At 39.4% G+C, this 21,413-nt stretch overlaps 1 protein-coding gene across 2 annotated transcripts; it reads right to left on the bottom strand.

Annotated features, from left to right (window-relative positions):
- Positions 1–474: 474 nt before the first annotated feature.
- On the bottom strand, positions 475–20,924 carry fgd6 (FYVE, RhoGEF and PH domain containing 6). 2 transcript variants are annotated; one of them, XM_079453999.1, is made up of 21 exons: positions 20,697–20,924; positions 17,178–19,188; positions 12,869–12,971; positions 12,094–12,161; positions 11,963–11,993; positions 9,900–10,051; positions 9,643–9,799; positions 9,212–9,299; positions 8,367–8,417; positions 8,019–8,077; positions 7,877–7,948; positions 7,710–7,778; positions 6,893–6,976; positions 6,709–6,788; positions 6,403–6,502; positions 5,608–5,751; positions 5,425–5,527; positions 5,205–5,299; positions 4,684–4,812; positions 3,273–3,421; positions 475–2,107 (listed from the first exon to the last, which is right to left on the bottom strand). In XM_079453999.1, exons 1-21 carry the CDS (start codon positions 20,704–20,706, stop codon positions 2,071–2,073), a joined length of 3,792 nt encoding a protein of 1,263 aa, XP_079310125.1. In that variant the 5' UTR covers positions 20,707–20,924; the 3' UTR covers positions 475–2,070. The 2 variants fall into 2 exon arrangements, with proteins under 2 accessions (XP_079310125.1, XP_079310126.1); XM_079454000.1 differs by having other exon boundaries at positions 20,444–20,740.
- Positions 20,925–21,413: the final 489 nt, after the last annotated feature.

Here is a 21,413-nt window from a genome sequence, read left to right as displayed (position 1 = left end):
GTAACAGGAAGACAAATACAACATATTTGATCCTACACGAGTCATTTAATGCATGGAGATTGGCACCAGACTTATAAAGTAATATGTATAGTAAAATGATAGGTTTTATTGCATCTAATAGACTTCTTCTAAACATAAACCTTTCATTATGATTATTTTGTCTCCTGTGCATTTCATTTGATGTAATGTATTATTAAAAAAGACTTTGTCCTGTCGTCAAGTGTTAATTTTTAACTGAATGACTGTGCGGTGAATACAAACGTTATTAGCATCCTTTTGCAGGACCTCTTATTTTCTATCACTTTCTTATTTTCGAAACGTTTGTAAAGGAGGGGATCTTAAAACATCTATTCGAATGACATCGTGTAATAAACATTTGTACCCGCGTGGACCTTATCAAAAAAAGCTGAAGCCTATTTATCAATATATATATTTGTCTTCATAGGACATCACAAATACACAAGTGACCATGTTCCATTACATAACCTTATTTATTAAAAATGATATGAACTATACATTTATGTTGGGGCATAGCCTACTCCCTTGAATTCCTCGTATTAAAAAATTAAATTAGGATGTCATGAATTTTTGGATGTACCAACAAACAACCAGTGCCACGATAATCAGAAAGATGACAGATTACATTTCAAATGGACTCGAGCATCGCTCGATTGACAAAACAGTGCTGTATGATGTTTCCCAAAATCAAAACACTCAATAAACAAAATGTAAACAAACATCCAACGCACAAGTGATCGATACGGAAGCTGTTAAGGAAAACGATTAGGGCCATTACATGCGTTACACTTTAAACGGTGAGGGATCAGTGGTTTGCTCTGCTTCGAGCTGACAAAACCGTAGTAAAACATTTCAAGAAAATAAACGTCCGTTTTTTCCTGTTGGTCAAAATGTTAAGAGACGTGAAGGTGCATTAAAGATGTGAACGTGAAGATCTGTGTTACGACTCCCTGATATCAACATTTTTTTCTCTGGATTCACAGCCGGCGTGTTATAACGTGTTATATAGATCATTAAAACAGTGCATGGTCAACCAGCCTGGCACTGTGTCTTTACTACCCAAAATTCATTGAGGACACTTAACACAACTATTTTAAATACACCTGCATTATATTACCATTTACAGAATATGTACAGTTTGTCCAGTTACGTCCAGTATAACGTTTAAAAAATCAGTCAAAATGCCTACTTTGTACAAAATAGTTTTTTTTTAAGTTTATGATTTTTAAAATATTTTATAAAGGCTAACCTAAGAACGTCATAAAATCAATGGGCTACATTCATTCAACACGAACGGACAGAATTTCTGTATAAAGTATCTATCCTTCATAAAACCAATGGCATGTAGGTGCAATATAAACACAGAAATGTATCTGCCTGCGTTTCATGAACATTTTTTAAAGCCTTCTTTTCCCGAGCTTTCACAGTTGAATCCAAAATCTCCCATAATGCACCATGGCTTGACCATGCCACCATTCGCTTGACCGTGCCAAAGGTGCGACCTGGCTTCAGACATTCCTCGTGTCATACTTCCTCATACACATTCAGACTTGACTATCAAACGCGCTTGACCAACTTTCATCGGGTGACAAATGATACTGAATATACTGTGGATTCAAACTATGTCCTTAACATATCATCATGGAGTGTTTTAACCAAGAACACGGATTCATAATAAAGTAAACCTAATAGTCTATGAAAGCATCAATATCTAAACCCTGTGACTGGTATTGTTACAACACCATCTGTTTCTCAGTTCGACACCCTGAATGTTTCGTGGGTTGGTTTCGTGATAACGCTAAGCACCAAAAAGAGAGCACAGCGAGGCAGTCGTTCCTACAAATTTCATTAAGAACAAAATTCTAGACTTTAATACCTCACAATCATCTAGTCTGGTTGCTTATGATAGATTTATACAGAATACCAGCATCCTTTGCTTCAAACTGGGTTCTGATTTGTGCGTCCTCAGCATTCTGCTCATGTCCATATCAGAAGGCCGGAGGAAAACCCAGATGAGCATTTTTCGATCACGGTGAATCGAATCCAGACCGGTCAAAGTATCATGGCCTCTTGAAATGCCTCGATCCATCTGGAAAAGCAGCACGTGATTTGTTAACATCTATTAGGTGCGTGTATGCATGTTAGGCCCCAAAATAACAGTCAATGCAAATGAATGCAGACAATTTTCATGCAAGCAAGTGCTGTGGTGCCACAGGGGGCGCTATACCAGAGCTGTGCCAATAGGAAGCCACATAGATGATGTATTTTTGTATGCAAAGTGAAACCCCAGAAGGGAGTCAGCATTTGAGGACTTCCGGTTCCATCGCCCCAAAGTCTACGGGTTTATGGGTAAATCGCCTGAAATAAGGTCTGTGCTTAACAAAACCTCAAAATATTTTCACGTATTATACTGTGACATAAAACACACTTTTTAAAGCCTTATTGTGTCTTAAAAACTGCGGTTGCTAACAAGTTGCTTAAAGCGACTACTTCCCTTGGCTGGGACGTTAGACGTCATCTCACATAAAAAGTCTCATCATGTTAGCTTTTTACTTCTGGTATTTCGGTTTCAAAAGTAACAAATGTTGCGTCAATTTGTAAAGATGACGACATGTCTAAACATCATAAGCCTTTGGTAATCACAGAGCTCTTTTTTTGCGATCTTCCAATAGTCTATGGGGGAAAATGCATAGGCTTTGAATCGAGGGAACCACTTGACCTTTTTCACGTTTCAGGGTTTCTCGGCAGCGGAAATCATCGTAGTTGGGTAAACTTCTATAGCGGTGGATATGAGACTACAACAAATATATTTTTCGCATTCTCATTTGCTCAAAAAGCAAAAGATAAACTCAACGATAGTGTTTTGACTACTTCTAACAAAACAGAGGGTCTGACAGCAGCCGTCAAAAGAGAGAACGATGTCAAATTGACCGTGACTTCCATAGACGCTGTATAAGAAACAACCTTGCATTAGCGTTTGCTATTTTCTTGTAATTTGATGCGAAGTTAATATAATACAATGAATTCGCATTATGTTACAAACGTACATACATTAAAAACAAATGAAAATATAAAAAACATGGGAGGAGTTACGATGCTGATGACCGTTAATCGCATCATCACAGTCTTGTGAAAGGGGTCCATACATTTCAATAAGTGAATGATAATAAAAAAATGTCTATTTATTTGCCCAATAATATAAAGGTAACGTTTTCACACAAATGTTTGTTTTTGGTCTTGACATGCTCGTGTACCTCTGAGCGGTGGGGATGTCCTCTGCTCTGAAGATGTAGTAAAGTGTATTTTTATGGTAGAGTTTGAACTGCAGTTTTTGAGCTGGTCCTGTCTTCTCCTCTCTGAGAAAAAAGCCAAGCAATGGCTGACTCTCCAACGCTGCCACATCCTGCCAACACAAGCAATCGTCATCATGTGACTTTAATTACATCATATAACTCCTATGACATGATAAGCAAACAAGAAAGAGGCTAAAATCATAGTAAAGCTAGAACCATGGTTAAAGTCAAATAACTAAAATTGTTTTATTAGTTATTATTTAAATTACAATTAGGGTTTACATCCCCGATTTGGTCCGTGTATAATTGTCACTGTGCACCATTTTTAGGCTCTGACAGATTTGCTTTCTTATAAAGTGTTCACACCAAACATGGTAAATCGCACTATTCGTGCTTGAAATTCGCTTCATTACAGACACGAATTCGCGTCATGGGAGGGGCTTCTGCCGCTCGCTCACGGCTCCTGATTGGTTAACGCCAACGTTCAATTCGCGTCATTCGCGACAAAAACAGCAAACAGTTCTGGGGAACTTTTGCCTACCAGTGTAATTTTTCCTGCTATGGTAGTCAATGGGGTCCAAGAACTGTTTGCTTACAAGCATTCGTATAAATATCTTTCTCTGTGTTCAACCAAAAACATTTATACAGGTTTGGAACAACTCGTGAGTTGAATTTACATTTTTGGGTAAACTATCACTTTAATTAAAATTCTGAAACAACTCTTCTGCATGATGTACGTCTTGGACTGCCGACTGTCCAATGGCAAGCCTTCCAATTTCCTACGATCCAATCAATTCCCAAAGGAATAATTCAATGGTAAGTCAATGCAAAGACGCGATAGACCTACTTGCGGTGCGATTTGCGCGAATTGAGCGTTTGCGCAAGTTGAAAAATCTGAACTTTGGCGAACATTCGCGCTGCGTTTACCAATCAGGTGCTTGCTCTAGTAGGGCCGTGATTATGACATAGCGAGCGGAGGCAGAAATCCAAGACAACAATGAAGGACTGCGCCTCCGAAAGATCTGACGGGCCCAGACACGGCGCCGAACGAGTCTACGTCGTTCTTCAGGCTTCCGTAGCACATAATGCGCATCTACCATCTCAACAAGATCCATGTCAGCCAAGACTGGAGCCGCCTGGCAGAAGCCCCTCCCATCACGCGAATTCGCATCTGTAATGAAGCGAATTTCACGCGCGAATTATGCGAGTAAACTCAAAATGTTCAAGCGTCCAACTACATGCGAATAGCACGACTTACCGCGTTTGGTGTGAACACTCTATTAGAAACTCACAGAGATGATAAAGGGCAACTTGATTGTAGGTAAACAAGTTTTGATTAAAGTAGCTTATTTGACAAGTATAGGTAGCATACTTCACTAGCGGCGTAGGTGTAGAGGACTTTGTTCTTAATGACAAACCACAGCCTCTTCCACGGTTTCTTTTGGCCTTTAGATCTTTGCAGGTATCCACTCATGGAGGAATTTTCAGTATTTGCAGTCACCTGGGAGAGATTTTAAGAGTAACATATAAACAACAGTGTTGTAATAGATCCAATTCTTCCTAGATCCTTCACTTAATAATGCTGAAGTGACATTAAACCTGGAAAGCTTGAATTTGTATCAATTTCCATTGGAAATTGCAATGATATAATGACTTAACCTTTAAACATGAATGTTTATTTTTAAATCGCTTCTACTTTGATAACAACAAAACTGGCAAATGTTTTGATCCAACTTGTGATATTTGTTAGAAATCATATGCGTTTTCTTTCTTGATGTGGCAACTACTAAGCAAAAGAGAGCAAGACACTGTGCATCTAAGTCTGTGACTGCTAAGCTAAATAGAACGTCGCATTCTAACTGCATTTTGAGAAATGCGGTACGGCTAGATCACCTCTTTGAGAGCTGAAGGAATCTTCTTCTGTTTTCTAGAAAAAGCGAATGTTGAACTCCGCCCACTAGGGGAAACGGTCACATTGGATTGGTCACCTAAAAGACAAAATCCAAACCAGCCGGGTAAAACAGCAGCGTATGGATCTGGAAATTAAATGAAGTAATCTACCTAAAAGGTAGGTAGCAAAGGACAGGTGGGATTGGCAGCAGACATCTCATACCTTTGTGCTGTAGTTTAATGTAGCAGTGATCGCACACTCGTGCTAACTGATTCTTCAGGTATTCTAGGTAATATTTATTAGACGAACAAGCCTGGCACACCACCTGTTACCGAAACAGTCAGTCAGACCTATCTCTGCATTCAACAACACATCATAGAGCAAACTTGAGCTTTGATGTCTGACCCTTCCACAGGCACGGCAATGGTGACGTCTCCAGGTGAGCGTGAACTCGCACGTGCAGATCATACACATGGTGGTCCGCAAGTCTGGAATCCAGATAGGCGCTTTAGAACCCAGTGGTGGACCGTCATCCGAGAATCCCTCCAACTTCAGAGAAAACCACATACACAGGAGACGAAGAGTTAAACATCTATTCACCAAATGAATGAGTCGATAAAATGTTGTTTATTGACGTATTGATAAATCAATTTTTAAATTTCACGTAGAAACATTACATTTCTATGAACTCTTTAATGCAAATGTCTATTGTTTTTTTCGTATTTAGGTTTATTTTTAAATAGTTTGAATGCCAGACAATTCACTTATCTTTTTTCGGTACCGCATGTCAGATTTGTTCGCATTGTATTATATACTTTTTATACATACTTTAGTCTATTTATATTGTAAAGGTTGGCTGTTAAAACTGTGTGAAAGGCAAACAATTCGCCAATAATCGACTTTTCTCAAAATATTTTATTTTATGGCTACCCACATAAAAATACTCTAGTCACATTCCCAGATACTACAATGTTAAACTTTACCTACAGTAAATATTATACTACTGTATTGACTCCGGCTTATCTATATATTATAGTATCGACTATAGTAATTATACTATTTACACAATTTACAATATTAAATACTAAAGCATCTTTTAAGGAGGTATGTTGTGCCTATGTTGTTGAGCCACATGAATGTATGAACAGGTTTTAAACATTACGAGAATTGTCACACAATCATGACTCCGTCGAAACATACCTCTTGGCTTCGACTGGAGAAGAAGGAGATCTTCTTTCTGGTGTAGTCATCTATTGCTTTAGAGATGGCTTCCAGCCACTCATCTCTCTCTGTGGCTGAACTGCAAACCAGTTATTAACAAATATTATTGATTTCATTTAGACATATCAAACTAATTTCAGGCCCAGTGATCGGAGAACTATAATCATTTATATTGCCTGATTCCACTACTATAATTACTTTCACAACTACACTTTTAAGTTATATTTTCTCAAATTAAAATATAAAGACTTTGAATTTATATGCGAGTGTGTGCGTGTTTCTTACTTGGCAGACAGTATGAAGGAACGTTCCACACTCTCAATGTTTAATTCATTCTGATAGGCCTCTTGACTGGGCTTGCTCACCTATTAATAGTGATAAACTCATTATACAATAATGTATAATATTATAATTGTAATATACATTTTCCTCCGTGTGTGTGTATAACAGAAAGTGAACGATATCTGACCTTCATTCCAGCCAAAGATAGCATGCTGTTGACTTTATACTGACCAGACTGGACCGGTGTTGTGTATAGCAGAATGTCATTAAACTGGTGAGAGAAAGATCAAATTTACAGAATGTCAACAGCAAACTGCAACGTCACTCACAGTCTCCTGTCATATGCAGTAATATCCAGTTTTGTTAATGACCAGCTAAAAAACTGAACTTTTGCCTCTTTTTCAATACATGAATGTTAATTTGAAGGGGACCCAGTACACAGAGGTGTGGTGTCCCGAAAAAAGTTTAAGCCTTGTCAAAGACTAAAATGAATGTTTGATGCGTCATAATAACTTGCATAGTTTAAAATACATCAATGCCATTGTTTATTTTTGCTAAAAGACATACCAGTTATGTGTTTCTTGTAAAGCATGTTTATCAAAACGACTTAATTGTAATCAGAGTTCTGCTCCCAAATGTTTAAATTCACTTTTAAATGAGGTAAAAGGAAGAAGTACAGAAATGTAACGTTTATTGTGTGCGTCATTCATGAGGAATAATAAAACGTTTGAACTTACCCCAGTTTCATACAATTCCATTCTAATTTAATTATATTTCCTTTTTTTTACAAATGAATTACACAATTCACAATTCAATTCAGTTCAGTTCAGATATTTTGAAATACTCCATACCTATTCATACGGTTTTTAATCCTTATAATTACTTTATTTTATAATCGAACAGTTGAGCAAATCCAACAGAAATTTAAGAAAAAACATGATCATTTATTTATTATGATCACTAAACTGTAACATATCTGACCACATCCAAATACGGTTTCTTACCAGAAAGAACATTCTGGGCTGCATAACTTTTCTGGATAGTTTCATCAGGGTGCCCTCCTTTAAAAAAACCTGCATATAAAACACATAAACCCAACAAAAGTTAGTTTACCAACCCAGAGCCTCTAAGCTCAAAAGCACTGAATCGTGGGTAATCTGGTCTTCCTTACCCTTCCAGGCTGAACTATTTCATGATGGCCGTTGAGACTGTACTGAACCTGCATCAGCTTCTGAAAATTATCCTGAATAAACAAGATGTGTGTTAAAAGTCATTCATATTCATGAGGGGGTGTGTCTGTGTATTGGTCATACCCCTTGTTTCATTGTGTCGTTTGCGTGATTTGCCACTTCCTTCACCACACTGAGAGCAGCTGGGTATCAAAATAAAGGACACAATAAAGACATAAAAATATTCCCAAATTTGAGCTTTTCTCATCATCATTTTTGTCCTGAACAGATCCACACAGAAGCGATTCCGAATATACTAAGAAATCCCAACACCAATGTTTAAAACAGTCAACATTTTACAACTCCCTATGATTTATTGTGTATTGATCTAGCAGTAACGTGATCTAAAATATCAATGCAACATTGTGAGAAAAAGAACTGAAAAACAGATATGTGATTGGTTCATTTTCAGGCGAATTAATGCGTTCTCACTTTGTGTATCTTTGTAGTCCGACGAATCCTCAGGGAGGTTCTTCAAATAATCTGAAACAAGGTGAAAAACTGAATTAGAAAAACGGCAGCAGATTTTCCGAATTATATTGACTGCTGGTTTTCTGGATTGTATAAAATCAACCCATACCACAAAGCAAGCCAGTTTAGTTTAAAAACACACAAAATCCAATACAACAACATAAGAGATGAAACAAACCAATTACTCAAAGCAACTTGACTGTCTTTGACTCTGAAAGGTACCCAAAAATTAAAACTTCATCACTTGTCTGTATGACTTTCTTGCTTCTGCAGAACACAAAAGAAGATATTTTGAAGAACATTGGTAACCGAACAACGGCGTTATCCATTCACTTCTATTTTATGGACACAAAACCAATGCAAGTGAACGGGTGCCAGTTAACAACGTTCTTCAAAATATCTTCTTTTGTGTTCTGCCACAGAAACGCTTTTTGGTGGGGGTGAACCATCCATGTAAGCATTCGCCTAAACTGAATTTATTAAAGAAATCTAAGAGGGTGTTGTAGCGAGGTAGGCGGGACGAGAGCCGGGATGCAAGGTCTCGTATCATGGAGGAGATCGGGAGCATAAGAGGATGAGCGACCGGACCATCAGTGAGAGAGGACCAGGCCTGGATTTTATGTTATGGTTCGTGTCTATTTACGTTTGAGTTTATTAATTAAAAGTTATTTTATGTTCGCCGGTTCCCGCCTCCTTCCTTCCCTTTTATGGATCTTGTTACAGGCGTTTTGTGTTGTTTTGTCATTCAAGCTAAAACCAAGTGTAATGAAAACTCAAATGCGTCATCCTCTGTGTGATGTGTGTACCTGTGAGCAGGAGCTGGTATTGAGGTATCCGCTGCACTGGTTTCAATAGGTAATGCTTCAAAGCTAGATTGGCACAGCAGGGACTCATCTAAGAAAGAAAAGGTGAACATAAAATCACATTCACTGACACTGTCATTCTTTTAAAAAGGTAGGTACACATTTTTGCAAATTCAGCTTTCACTTACAAAAAAGGTATAGTCAGTTACACTCAGTAACGCTTGTGATCCAACAAAGATAATACATATACATTAAGCATCCATTTTCCATTTCCCGAATTTCCGAGGTTTTGGAGGGACCGCATCAAAATGACATTGACAGTATTGTTCATTAATACAAACTAGTTTACTAATGCTAACAAATGGAGCCTTAATGTAAAGTGTCACCACGACTTTACTGTCACGGAGTATTTCTGTTGAATTTCTCTCACACACCTCAAACTGACGCACGACGCTGGCGAAAGGAGGGTTTTTACGACACTGTTCATCCAACAGAGCCACGTTCCGGTCAAACTCTCGTATGTAGGTGGAGTACATCTTTAGGTATGGACCCTTCTGAACAAAAATATCAGCCAATCTCTGATGATCGGACCTGCCGGAGTCACCGGAAGAGAATACAGTACTGAGCATTTCATGTAAATGCACGTACACGCACACATATGTCTGTTTGTGTATGTAAGTGTATGTGGTACCAGTGGGCTACTCTCTCCTCCAGCTCTTTCAGTAGATCTTTATTCAGCTCGTAAAGTTGGGGAAGATAGTACAATATCTGATTCAACACTTTCTCCTCCACGAGGGGCTTCCCGCTCGCACGCGTCGCTTTGGCAACCGCATCCCGAAAATCCTGATACGGGTAAAGCCACAATAAAAGTCCAGTGTACAGCAGCAATATGAAGACCACACGCTGAACAAACATCTGCAAATTATAGTCATGTGACAAAACTATGTATAACACAAAGAAATGGATTATACGTTACACAGCGAATAGATACAAGAAACGAGAAATAAACACACAAACAGTGCCAGTCATAGTCAGACATTTGGTTCTTTATGACAATAGTTTAATGACTCTCAAGCAAGTGCTATTAAAGGGATATTCTGTCATCATTTACTCACCCTTAGATTGTTCCAAACCTGTATACATTTATTTGTTTTGCTGAACACACGGGAAGATATTTGGAAGAATGTCATTAACCAAACAGATCTTTTACACCATTTACTGCCATAGTAGGGAAAATAAGTACAATGGAAGTCAATGATCTGACATTCTTCAAAATATCTTCCCGTGTGTTCAGCAAAACAAAGAAATGGGTTCGGAACAAGGGCGAGTAAATGATGACAGTATTTTATATTTTTGGGTGATCTATCCCTTTAAATTATACGAATGCTGATAAGCTATACGCCAAGAACTAACACTCAACCAAATATTTCCAAAAACACATATAGTCCATCAACAGATTTAACAGGAAGAAGAGAACATTCTCACACACACAAACACGTGTTCAGGACAGCTGTTCGAGGTCACGGCCAAACTACTGGTTTAGATGGGGCGGGGGCAATTCTTTTCCAAAACTCTCTCTCTGTCCACCGATCTTCCTTCTCTCCGGAAACGGTTTTCCTTAGTCATCTCTATCCTCTCCATTTATTTTCGCCTCTTTGTACTTATTCTGTACATCTCAATGGCCTTAATTTGTTAAGTATGGATAAGTTCATTAGTTGTCCAACAAACTAGTTGCCTAGTCATATTAAAAGGACCTTCAACATGACAATATCTTTCATTTTCACACGCAATCTTGTCATTTCAAAGCTGTATGACGTTCTTTATTTTGCAGAACACAAAAGGAGATATTGGGGAAAAAACATGTTGGTCCCCATTCACTTGCTTTGGCTTTGTGTCCATACATTAGAAGTCAATGGGGACCGACGTGTTTTTGGTCACCAACGTTTTTCAAAATATCTTCTTTTGTGTTTCGCAGAAGAAAGAAAATGAAACACCCGGAGTAAATGATGAAGGAACTTTTATTATGAAGGTGAATTGGAGAACAATTACGAAACGCATCTTGTCTGAGACTTTTAGCATGATAGTTTATTTTCTTTAAACTTAAAAAGCACTGCTTTTATAACAAATTTAGAGCCTTCTTGAGAATTCCTGTTGGGCTTCATTTCTATTATTTTGCATATCCCATACATCTCCGTGGCTGTAAAAGTGTGCAATAAAACGTTATCTTTATTCTAATTCCTTTAATGTGATTGGTCAATTAAGGCATTCGTTATATATAAATCATATATTTTTATACGTAGAAACTTAAGAATACACCAAGCGACCCATGTGCAACTTTCACTCTCTGTCCATTTCTTGGCTAGTCATGTTTCCGGTATGATATGGTATAGTCATCCAGGCATCATCTCAGCATAAATTCATCATCCACATAAACATGTCCTATTTTTTGTTTACCTTTTGAAGACCAGCTCTTCATATATAGTTAAAGCACATTGATGTCAGTGAATTCGACTTATCATACAGGTCTTCTTAAAAATCCACTAGTTGGTAGGTCTAAGCGTCCTTATTTATATCTTGTTGAACACACTTCCATTCAACACACTCATTAAAAGTCCAGAAATAACCAAACAGATGTCCGTGGATGTGTATTGCCATCTGACGTTCTACATTGACATCCAAAATAAAAATACAGTATCTAAGCGCATTCATGAGAAATCCATAATACAATGAAAGTCAGTGTAAACAGTTACTTACTATGTGAAGTAACTTTAGAACATCCACAAATCTGCAAAGACACACACACACACACACAATTACTACATCTAAGCACATTAAAACAGCAGAAATAAACCAATATTATAGTAAAGAACAATAACCAAACTTACACTTTCTCTGAGCTCATGATCTCCATTGCGATGTGGACCACCTTGTTCCTCTTTGATCTCTCGATCTCCTACAGAAAGCACACATTAAAATCCTTTTATTTTACTTTATAGAAATAATGGTTTCATAAAGTGCAAATAACTTACACCGTTGTTGCATCCAACCATGATTATTGACAACAACAGCTCACAGCAACATTAAACGCTCTGTCTCTTCCATGGCTTGTGTGTGTGTGTGTGTGTGTTGGTTGTTTTAGGTTTGCGAGGGGCTGCTGTCTTTATTTGGATCGGGGGTCTGTCTCAACACAAGGACGGAGTTTGAGTGAAAGGACCCCCTGTTCCTAAGCTTGGGGTCTCTCGGGATTATCTCAAGACAAAGCGTCCGCTCGAATCTGATACGTACCCGGACACAAGGCTTCAAAGGGAACACGCGGATGTGATCAAGGGTAAAGCTATAATATTCTTCTGTGAACATTTGTTAATGTGTCAAGCACAGACCTTTATTTAAAAATCAATAACTTCGCGTGTTTGGATTTTCGTCTTCATTCTTCAGGTTAATTGTATACCCTTTAAATGTCTTAACAACTCGCGCAAACGCTCAATTCGCGCGAAACGCACCGCAAGTAGGTCTATCGCGACTTTGCATTGACCTAACATGTAAATCACTCGCGCTTAACGCTTCATTTGGTGTGAACACTCAGAGAACAAATCTATAGTACAATGCAATGCAATGCAAGTCGCTTTGGATAAAAAGCGGCTCTGTGTAAAAACACTTTACCTCTTTGTCTTTTGATTGGCTCAGGTCTTCTTTGCTGGAGTTGGAGCTGTCATCGTCGTCATCATTAGAGCTCAATCCATCTTCCGAGAGATCACCGCTCGATCTGTCAAACAATTAGTCACACTTTTATATAATCAAATATATTTTCTTGGATGATATTCTCATTACAGGTCTCTCTGGAATACTTGATTCTGATTGGTCAACCACAACATTGCCAAGTATGTTATTCCCAGATAACGACCGCCTAAAACGGATAAAACATTAATGGGAGTCATTGCCGCTTTAAACATAATTTACACGCAAAGAAATTTTATATATATTACATTGTCACCTTCGCGACATTTTTGTCTTATAGTGTAAATAGGTTTTCACAGAATGTGATGTTTTTTCTTTGGGTATTTTGGGAAAGAATACTATTTAATATGTTTAATAAGATTACCATTTTATATTACTTACGCATACAATTTGCTTGTTTTGTTGATTCCATTGCCAATATACAGTATACAGTTAAGTTGTAAAAGTCACCAATTTACGCTTGCTAGCTACAATTTTGTTCTCTTGTGCAACTTTAACCTTACATTTCTAAAAATGAAGGTGTCGTCTAGTAATAACTGGCATGGGATGCCTCTGAAATGCTAAGATATAAAACATAAAAAGGGTTTATGTGGCAACAACTGTACAATTACATTACAGACGGTTTCAAAGCAACAAAATGAACAAACATTCCTGCACATGCGTGAGCCTGTGGACTGCCCATAACGTCCGATACACATTCACAAATAATAAAGTGCCTGTAGGTTATCTCTGATAAAAGTCAAAGAAACCACGAAGAAGCGTTACTTGGCTAAACTTGCCTCTCCGATATTTTGAATTTAGACTGCGATACCAAGCTCAACCGCTAGATGTCAATGTACCATCGGTTTCTTTAAATGCGACAAAACTACAGGACCCATTCAACAAACTGCTAATTTAATAAAATGAACATACATCAAAATTCAACAAATCGTTTAATTAATACAATTATTATACAATAAATTAATAAGAATGAATACATTAAATAAAATATAAATAGTTATATTATTAGACACAAGCCAAACCGGAAGTTAACTGGACGCGCGGACTGTAGTCTATAGAGCTGCATTTAAGATGAAGAATATTTGCATTTGATGCTTCAGCCGTCATATTTTGTCTGAAATAAGTTTAAAAAAACCTGAAATGAAGTCCAATTTGTATTGTGTTTTAGCCTTTTGAGGCAAAAGATCCCCCGTGTACTGTAAACTACAATTTCCGTAAACTGCAAAAAGAGCAGCACAAGCTTTTATCAACTTTCCCAGTGTCCTACAGAAACAAAATCATACAGGTTTGGACCAACGTGAGCGTTGGTAATTTTGTGAGCCGTTCCTTTAACACACAGTAGCAAACAACACAAAGTGGTCCGTTCTGAATGAGTGAAAAGCAAGCTCTCATGCATACACACTCTCGCTGCCCTCTGCTCTGGTTCCCTCGCTCTCATTCTTTCTCCGGCAGCAGGAGGACAGAGCGGTTCTTGTTTACGGCTTATATAAACTCGCTCTGCAGAGAGACGCCACACACGCATCCATCCATCCATCCATCCATACACAAACCCTCGAGTCTCACACACAGCTATGCAGACAAGAGTTTTGAGTTTCTATCATTCCAGGAGATTAATGAAAGTCTAAATCACAAAATGTCCCTATATAGATTTCGTCAGATGTGTAGATAGTTTAAGGACACACAGACTAGTTGGTTTCTTTCCAAGTGCTTGTGTCTGACTCCCATTAACCAATAGAGCGCAGCATCCGACCCCATTTAAATCACATTTAAAGAGACGGCGCCTGTGTTTAGAATGAAATACCAGCGTAAAGCTTGTCTCTTTTTACATGAGTCGCTACACCCTTCGTGTTTGTCTTTGGGTTTTGCAAATACGTAAAGTGAAAGTTCGCACAATAATGAAACTTCTGCCACCATTTGTTCACCCTCTTGACATTTCTTATTTTGAAGAATGGTGGTAACCGGACAACAGCGGCACCCATTGACCTCTATTGTACGGTCACAAAACCAATGCAAGTAAATGGTTTGTGAGATTACCACCATTCCTCAAATGATCCTCTTTTGTGTCATACAGGTTTGAAATGTAAACGATGACAGAAATATTATTTTGGCGAGATCTATCCCTTTAACCGATGAAAAATATTGCTCTCGTAAACTTTGACAACACGGTTGTTTAAACACTTTTATAAACTTAAAAATGTAGTGTTTTGGTTTTCATTTCCTGTAAGGTTTTTGAGACACGATGTTTGAGTCCGACGGCGAAGATGTATTGCAAACAGGCCACTATATTTTTAAGCATTAGGCAGACATTTCCCCACAATTATGACACAATATTGTCAAATACGGTTCACACAAGACTGTATTATCTGATCTCATTTTGTTCTTCCAAATAGTGAGTGAGACAAAAAAATCAAGAGCAAAGACTTGTAACTCCAGTATTCCTGACACTATCCCAGGATGCATTTCATTGTTCCTGAAACTATAGAGTGTTCCGTGCTACACTATAGCTAAACAAACTGATATGCAGTAGTTGATGTCCAACTCGACGTCTTTGCTATTTATTTAAATATATTAATAAAGATGTAATACAATTGTTTAAAAAGTGCAAGGCTTTTTGAGTCAAGGCACAGAATAATGGCTATAAAGTTACAATTAAAATCAACAAACATTAACAAAAAAGATCAAATGTGAAACATTTGTTTATATTATAATAAAACCCATATTCCCCAATAATGACGTACTTTGCCTTTTGCCAAATAACAATATTAATATAGCTGTTGGTCACTACATAATTCCTAGTTTCATTTGTCTCATATCATCTTTACAATGATTTTTGCACGGGGAATGATTTTGTTTAAGGTTTGTTTTTTGTAAAGTGAACAGCAAAGTTAAAACACTTCGAGACTTAGAGATCTGAACACACTCCAGGGTTTAAGTATGAGCAATAATGATGTTTGCCTTAGTAAACGCTACGAATGTTGCAATAATGGTCTTTAAGTAGATTTATACATATTAGGCAATATGGTTGCTATAATGGAATCCTCATGAGCTGTGATGCTTCATAATGATGTTTCGCAGGAAATTTACAATCAGGATCATGCTTTCCTGCCATGACAAAAGAATATTGCAAATATTATAATGACAACGCATGACTGTGAGGCAGAAGATCTCAGATTAAAAGTCTGAGAATAAGAAAAGTGTGTGGGAGAGAGAGAGAGAAAGAGGGGTTATTTTCCAGTGGCTCAGCTCTCTTCTCGTCAGACATTTCCTGCTCAGGCCACTGAAAATAACCCACAGGAAAACAGCCCAACCTGGACTCAAAGAGTGGACTGTAACCCTCGCACACACACCCTTACACGACCACACATACCAAACTACCAAAACTACTCTACTGGTAAAAAAAAACATTTGCTCAGCAGGTTTAAATGTTGACGTTTGTTCCCACGCATTGGCACCTGATGTGGTAATCCGCTGTGTTTGTCGGTATTAATAGGGATGTGCGAATAAATCACGAGTGCTGATAATGATGAACATGTTATGTGATCAAGAATCTGTAAACTTCTGAGGTTTTTGAATGTCATGTTTTAAGTGCGTGTTGTAATAATGCGTTGTAAAGTAATCATGGAAAGCATAGAGAGAATATAGACCACTTTGGAAGATGTCAACATCGCTGGAAGATCGAATTAAACAAAATGTTAAACAAATATCTTTACGATTTTATTACATATGTTAAATAGTGAAACTGGAAGAGCTCCTGGACCAGTGTTTATATCTTGCAAAGTGGTCTATAAAATAATTTACAAACACGGCCTAAGTGTACGAAAGAAATCTTCACTGGACCCTTAAAGGATTAGCTCACCAAGTTCATCATTGAATCACCCTCCATAAATGTATTTCAGTAAATTCAAATCGCATTGTTCTTCACTTGTCCGAGGACTAGTTGTAAAGCATTTAGTAAAAAAACACAAATTACATTTTAAGTTATCGATGTGTAGCGTTTTCCTTTAAATGTCTTTAAATAAAGTCAATTCGTCATCTCACACACACTTGTTTAGCTTTTGAGGACATGTATTAACCCGCCGGAGTCATTTGGGTACTTTTGTGATGGCATTCTTTTCATTTTGTCATATACATAAGGCACATCATTAGATTAACCCTTGTATTATGTTCGTGTTTTTTTACTCAGCCAAAGTTTGTGGGCTTAGTGAAAAAAAGAGGCATGCATAAACAAACTGACCTGTTGATCTCACACGGTTCCTGAACCTCGTACACGCTTGCGTCGACGTCCTGGTTGGAATAGACCCAGGGCAGATTCATGTACTCTGGAATCACATCGTAAAATGGGACATTCTCGTATTCCACCCCACAATCCCCTTCACTATCACCCAGAGCGGCTTCCTCATCTACAGCGGCAACCTGGTTAGTGGGCGTGTCCTTATGGTCCTCGTTCTCCGCATCAGCACGAGTGCAATCCAGGGACTGTCCACTACGAAGCAATTTCGGAAGCAAGCGTGCACAAACGCGTAGCTCTATAAGTTTTCGCAGGCTACGCCGCCCTTGTTCGGAGCGCACCAACTGTTCGGAAGTGTCCGCCCGCTGAAGATCTGCGGAGGAAAACGATTTTGCCCTTTGTTTGATTGACACAGGTTTTACACCTTCAGCCTGTGGTTGGCTGTTACTGCGTGAGGGTTGGTTTCTGCTGAAGAGAGGGATGCTAGGCAGGGCGACCCGCCACGACGGTTTCTCCTGAGGAGGCGCGGGAAGTTCTCTTAATATGGGAGGGCTGGAGTTAGGAAGTGGAGGGGGCGAGTCCGTTTGAGGAGGCGTGTTTTGCTTCCGCAACATGGTCGATGCGGGAAGACTGTTTCTCTGGGGTTTTTTGGGCATGACCTTCGGTGACCTCTCATCTCTGTTAAAAAATGTCTTGGTTATTGCCATCGAAACTTGTTGTCCACAGCTAAGTTTAATCTGTTTAGGAAGACTTTGGGTCATTGGGTATTGGGCAAAATCTCCATATGCTTCATCACCTTCATCGTTGTTCTGCAACTCCTCATCTTCATGTTTATCCACAGAACTGAGAGAGTCAGAGTGGCAGTGCAAAAGCAGACCGTCCACTGACGACGAGGTCTTATATGAGGAATCACCTGTTTGTGGGAGGGATTTCTGTCTAGGGGGCGGGGCTGGAGGCTGTGACTCCTCCTCAGCAGATTTATTGACTAAAGTTACAGTTGTGCCATTTGTTGGAACAGAATAGTGAACAGAGTCTGTTTCAGGAGGCGTGTCTTTAGTCTGTGCAACATGAGAAGAGTGTATTTTGTGCAAAGGATCTGGGCTGCGTGAACATTCTGTGTTCTCTTTAGAGAAATGTGAATTTAGGGGTGGGTCCAAGTGGGTGTGACAAGTTGTTGAAGTGCTTTCTGGATTTTCTAATACCGTGTCCAATTGAATGTGTTCAGAAGTTTCTGTTGGGGTGTCTGACTGAGACTCCAAGGGTTCAGTCTCCACAATATTTTGCCTATGTAAAACTCTACGGGGACGTCGCGGGTGGGGTACAGGGAGCGGTTTGCTGGGCGGTGCTGGAACACAAACACTTTCACTAGTGCAAAAGTCAACAACAGAAATTCCAGTTTGTTTTGACTCTAAAGACTCGTCCTGTTCCTGTAGGGGTTGTGCATGGCTATGTCTTGGGACCCGTGTAGATGTTTGTAACTGTGTACCTGCCAGATTATTCACTAGCGTGGGAGTGTGCGTTTCGTCCTGTGTCTCTGTGGAAGTGTGGGAGTCTGTTGGAGCATGGATTTGTACTTCGGATAGGTCAGCCTGTTCTCGCGTGTCATAAAACAGCTGTTCTTTTGACTTTTCATCCTCTTTGAAAACCCCTACCTCTGGTGTTCCACTTATTTCCTCAGATCCCTCTAATCTCCTGTCGCCTGGGAGATGACCCTGAGGGCAGGGAGGTATAATGTAATGTGACAGGTGTGAGTGGAGTAGAGCGGGACCCCCGTTTTTTGAGACAGAGGGATGCTGTGTCTTGCATGGATCTTGCCTTAGCTGGGGCTGTTTTTGAGGAACCACGGGGTTGACTTTGTGTAAGCATGGTTTGGGAGCAACAGCAGGTTTTCCTCTCTTGAGCACGGACGGTGAGGGCGAAGGCTGGAGGATCTCGGGTTTTGGGGCAATAGGGGGAGGGGAGGGTTTTTGAGGATGACCCAGCTTGGGTTTGGGGGCAACCGGCGGTTTCTTCATTCCTAGATGAATTCACACGGAGAGAAAAGAAATACATGAATTGCAAAACTTGAAATATTACATAACATGGTGGTAATGGCAACAAAGCCACTCTGACTGTCTAACTTTGACTTACATTGACTGTTGAACCAAGCAATACTGTGTATGAACATCAAAACCAGTTTTATATTCTTCCCTGACTTTATGATCATGCAAGGTCCTTGTGCATCAGAACAAAACGTCCCATTACATGGCTCTACCTGGACATCGGACAGATGATGGCACAGCAATGCAAAAATGAATATGTTTGTACCAAGGCACAATTAATACATGGGAATGAATCTATTAATATTTTTGGGTACAGCTTCTGTTTCCACCATTTCAGACAGAATGCGTGTGTCTTTTCATTCCAAAATGCAATTAAAGCACAATTTTAGGCGTACAGAGAGAAAACATGACGTCATATTGAAACAAAGTAAGGAGTGGATTTGTGTTAAGAAGTTGCTTCATAATACATCTCAAAAACCAGTGTTAAGTCATGGAAAGACTAGTGTCATATCCATATTACGATCCCTAATGCCCAGTGAAAATGAACCATGGATCTACTACAGAACCCAGACAAATTATGGTATTTGTCGTAAAATTATCTTACTATGGCATCTGTAGCAAATCTAAAAACATGGTAAATACACTTTAACTTTAATAAAAAAACAATTTGGATAACACAATAAAATAGATTTTTGTATAGTTTGGTTATTCTGCAATGCAAGAGTCGTTTTGTTTCTACATTTATTCTCTAAAACTTCGGCACGGGTGCTGATGCTCTGGTCTCCAGTGGAAACGTGGTGGTCTTCCCATTCTAAGGATCCGATAGTTTCTACGGGAAGCATTCGGAGGCTCGCCCCGGAGTCGCCCACCCTCTGACCCGGAGCTCGAGCTGTTTTAATCGTCTCTCGTGAACTCTCGCGTTCCCCGCGTTTAGATGGACACGCGAGACGGAGTCATCAGGCGGATGTGAAGCGATACAGTTACAGCCGTGGAAAGAAAACCACGGGACTTTTCTTTATTCCCTCGGCCATGTCGAATCCGACCGAAGAGCACGAAGGAAAAAGTAAAGTCGCCCCCAGAAAAGTGCGAAAAAGTCGAAACAAAAGGATGAATCAAAACGTCCCGTGCGCTCTTTGTAACCGACGTTAGGAGGAGGCAAAAAACACGACTTTATCCGGAATGTCGCGACACAACACGAAAAATGAAAACAAACACAACTTCTTGCGTTACCTTCTTCATTCGGGGTTTCTCGTCGCGCTCGCCGTGCGGACTCGTCCCGTTAGCACAAGATTAGCTTCTAACTAACAGAGGAACACTGAGAGGATGATGCCGCTACTTGAATAAAGTTGCAACACTTGGAAAACCGCTGGCGTGACTGAAACCGCTCGGTTTTGCAACATTTGACCACGGACACACTAAACATCTGACGCCATAACATCTCGTTCAAAGAAGAAGCGATTGTTTATTCGTCCAGGAAACTGACCTGCACTCATGATCCCCGAACGGCTCGCTTTACTCCGCGCGCGAGCTACATTCAGCGCACTTCGGCTCTTTTCTCCTCGCGAGAGCCATAGAAACAAAGACGACTGGCTGTCTTGCTCCAAAGTCTTTGTATTCCTAGGAATTCAGAACGAGATCCATGCTTTCGTAAACCTGGAACGGCGGAGACCACTGAATCCAGATTTTCCAATGAAAACTACCGACGTCGACCACTGGAGGCGCCGATAACCTCCCCGCCGCTGCGGGGTCCGAACGATTCCACGGAGCCGATTCTTTGAAACGTCTTTGTGAATCGTTTGAACAAACCGATTCGGCGATTTTCAGAGTCTCTAAAGCACAGCTGCAGAAGTACCCAAGTGAAACACTCAATAGAAAAGTCTTTATTAAATACGATGTTCCGATACCGTTTTACACTTCCTGGTTCCGATGCCGAGTACTGAACCGATACCTGTTTGTACAGCTGTACCGTTGCCCTGTGTGAATTGATAGAATTTTTTTATGGCGTGCTTCAGACATCAAACGTGAACTAATACAAAGCTAAACTAGAGTATTTTTGATATCTGGAATAATAAAGTAATTAGCTTAAGTCATATTTATTTTTCTTCGGTCGCAGTCGGCTGGTTGGTCCACTCTCAAATACTGCTAGCACGTTTTCATTTCTTCCTTGATTTAAGTGGTTGCTTGTGACGGCACAGAACGA

The sequence above is a fragment of the Barbatula barbatula genome (assembly GCF_947034865.1).
Source record: "Barbatula barbatula genome assembly, chromosome: 4".
In the NCBI taxonomy this organism is placed as follows: Eukaryota; Metazoa; Chordata; class Actinopteri; order Cypriniformes; family Nemacheilidae; genus Barbatula; species Barbatula barbatula.
Note: the sequence above shows the minus strand (reverse complement) of the source record. Positions and strands in the feature narration are given on the sequence as shown.

Coding starts and splice junctions, on each gene's coding strand:
- fgd6 (XM_079453999.1), bottom strand. Junction 6,977..7,709: donor AGCCCAGAATGTTCTTTCTG/GTAAGAAACCGT, acceptor TTCTCTCACCAG/TTTAATGACATTCTGCTATA. Junction 2,108..3,272: donor GACATCCCCACCGCTCAGAG/GTACACGAGCAT, acceptor CTGCTTTTCCAG/ATGGATCGAGGCATTTCAAG.